At 44.0% G+C, this 3164-nt stretch overlaps 1 protein-coding gene across 1 annotated transcript in view; it reads right to left on the bottom strand.

The window, feature by feature from the left end:
* The window catches only part of GLT8D2 (glycosyltransferase 8 domain containing 2), a gene marked incomplete in the record, with an annotated part of 24450 nt that overhangs the window by 4565 nt on the left and 16721 nt on the right, over positions 1 to 3164 (bottom strand). The window contains 2 exon segments of the mRNA XM_015823865.1: positions 1032 to 1144; positions 1368 to 1452. Coding sequence (XP_015679351.1) covers positions 1032 to 1144; positions 1368 to 1452 — 198 coding nt within the window.

Raw genomic sequence — 3164 nt, forward strand, 5'->3', positions numbered from 1 at the left:
GAGGACCCCCAGATTGCGTACCCTCTCCGAGGGAGCCAAGATTTCGCCCCCTATAGTCAGCGATGGAGTCAGCTGACTATGCCGAGGCGCCGGCAGCCACAGCCACTCGGTCTTGGAAGGGTTGAGCCTGAGTCTGTTCCTCCCCATCCAGACCCTTACGGCCTCCAGGCAACGGGCCATCACGTCAAGGGCATCGTTGAGGTGGCCTGGGGTGGAAATGTACAGCTGAGTATCATCAGCGTACTGATGGAAATCCACCCCAAAGCCACGAATGATCTCTCCCAGCGGCTTCACATAAATATTGAACAAAAGGGGAGAGAGGACCGACCCCTGTGGCACCCCACAAATTAGGGGCCTTGGGGTCGACCTCTGTCCCCCTGCCAATACAGACTGCGTACGGTCAGTGAGGAAGGAGGAGAACCACCGCATAACAGTGCCTCCCACTCCTAACCCACCCAAACGTTGCAGCATGATACCGTGGTCCACGGTATCAAAAGCCGCTGAGAGGTCCAAAAGAACAAGGACAGAGGAATAACCCCTATCCCGGGCCCTCCAGAGATCATTGACCAGCGTGGCCAATGCCGTTTCCGTGTTTTAAATTGAGGGGAGATGTTACATTTATAAACCTTTAAAGGCAAGCAGCATTCATCAAAATTTTAAGCCCGTTTATACAGGTCTTTTCTGTCACAACTTCCTTTCCTTATTATACTATTAGTGAAGCACAAAACAAAACAGTTACACTGCTGCACATTCCTGCACTAAAAATACATTCATGTTTGACTCTTGAACAATCTATGTAGATTTCTGAGCATCACTACAGAAGTTCTTCCAAGATTGTTTTATTATTTTTTCAGTATCTCAATATAACCTACAGCCTTGTATTCCTGGAAGTCTCTCATACAAATATAAGCCAGTTCTACTAAACCTCTAAGATTAACCTAGGGCTAAGCTTTTTTTTTAAAAAAAGGAAAAATATAACCTTCCCCTTACTACCATCACCAATTAATATATTTTAGAAATGTTTTTTTTACCTGCATTCCTACACTTCTAACCATTTCATGAGTTGAAGGTAGATCACAGTCATCTGAAAAAGCTGCAGCATGTCCTCGAATTAACTTTGTATCAAATAGATCTTGGATGTCTCCTAAGAAAAAACAAGGTTATTTCCTCTCTCAAGAAATATTATCAATTGCCTTTACATATTCTGATATAAAACTTAAAAAGTCTCTAACAATTTCATTATAAGACCCTTGCCACTACTTTCAAACATTCAGATGTATAAGACAGAGCAAAGTTGTAACAATGACATAAATATTTTGGAAATGATGTATTAGGAAAAAAGCAGGATTTTTTTTTTCATAGCTTACCTTGTACAATCACGTCGTCATCAAAATAAATCACTTTTTCATGTTCATGGATAAGTAGAGGGAGGTAAAATCGAACAAAGTTTAGCTGTTGAATGTTTTAAAAAAATATTAACAAAGTAGATAGTACAAATTCTTTGTATCTAGTTTACTAGATAGTATTATTTAATGTAAATATCTGTCCTTTATTGTTAACATGTCTAACCTCCACCAAAAACAAGCAAACACCCATGTAATATACTCCAGTGGAATTTTGATTTGCGTGCACATTTGCATATTGTCAATATTATTTACAAAAAGAAAACACTGTTGCTAGTCTTGTTTTTCTTTTTCTATTGTTTGGGCTACGAAAACTACTATCTCTAGTGTTTGGAAGATATCTGAACATATCCCTATTGACTGCAGTTTTGCCAAGAAAAATAAAAAGAATTTCAAATGCATTCAACTTTTATAACCCCTAAACAATTTTTCTAGCATCCAAGTGGAACTTGTTTTTCTCTAACATAAATCCATTATTTCATATCCTGCATTTTGAGAAGATGAGAGGTGAGAACTGAGGCTAGTTTGGCTCTAGTGCTTAAGGCACCAGGCTAGAAACCAAGAGTCTGTGATTTCTAGTCTATATCTTAGGCATGAAAGCCAGATGGGTGACTTTGGGCTGGTCACTCTCTCTTAGCCCAACACACTTCGTAGTGTTGTTGTGGGGACAATTGGAGGAGAAAGGAGTATTACTATGTTTCTCCGAAAATAAAACCTACCCTGAAAATAAGATCTAGCTTGATTTTGGGGGTTGGGCCTAATATAAGCGCTACCCCAAAAATAAGCCCTACTTAAGAGCCTGTGCAGCCGGCTGGCTGCCCAGTCCATCACACCATCTGGTTGCTAGACACAGGGAGAGGGGAGGGGGGAGCTGCCCTACGTACCCCGCAACCGCTTACCATGCCGAAGGGCCCCCGCAGCCAGGCCTACCATGCCCCGACACCTGTCAAGCCTCACCTGTTCGGTAGTGGCTTCTCCCACTTTTTCCTTCTTCCTCCTGCTTTGAACAGTTCTTTGCTCCTGTAGCTGCTTTTTCAGTCCTGGATCTCGGTTGCTCCAATCTGGCTTTGCAGCAAGCAAGGGGATTGGAGGCACGTGAATGCATGCTAATCTGGCATCTCAAAAAAACTGATTTCCCCCCCTCCGGCTGGATTTTTGCTGCCATACTGTATAACTTTCTTTAAAGTTTACTTGATGCAGAATGTGGATCCTTCCTGTTCTGCATCACGTAAACTTTTAAAAAAGTTAAACAGCGAAAATCCGCAGTGGGGAAAAAAACCCGTTTTTTTGAGACGCCAGGCTAGCATGCATTCACATGCCTCCAATCCCTTTGCTTGCAGCAAAGCCAGATTGGAACCCTCGGGCTGCTCCTTCCAGCAAAGTTTGGAGCCTGTCCAAAAGCAAAGGGAATGGTTCCCACCCCACCCGATCACTACGGGGCCTTGTTTCCAAAAACCCTCTGCACAGGCTCTGGACAAACTAAGATCTGGGTCTGAAAAAATAGAACAGGAGCAAAGGCCTGTTTAAAGGAGGAGGAGGAAGGAGAAAGTGAGAGAAGCCACTACCGAACAGGCAAGGTGTGACAGGTAATGGCGGCATGGTAGGCCTGTCTGCGGGGGGTCCTTTGGCATGATAAGCAGTTGCGGGGTGCGTGGGGCAGCTCCCCCCCACCTGCCTCACCTTATGGCAGCAGCACTGGCATGATGCAGAAGAAGTGGGGCAGCAGCCAAGCAGCTCCTGGACAGGGGTGTTAGTACTGCT

The sequence above is a fragment of the Protobothrops mucrosquamatus genome, unplaced genomic scaffold (assembly GCF_001527695.2).
Source record: "Protobothrops mucrosquamatus isolate PMUCROS unplaced genomic scaffold, P.Mucros_1.0 scaffold2019, whole genome shotgun sequence".
Lineage (NCBI taxonomy): Eukaryota > Metazoa > Chordata > Lepidosauria > Squamata > Viperidae > Protobothrops > Protobothrops mucrosquamatus.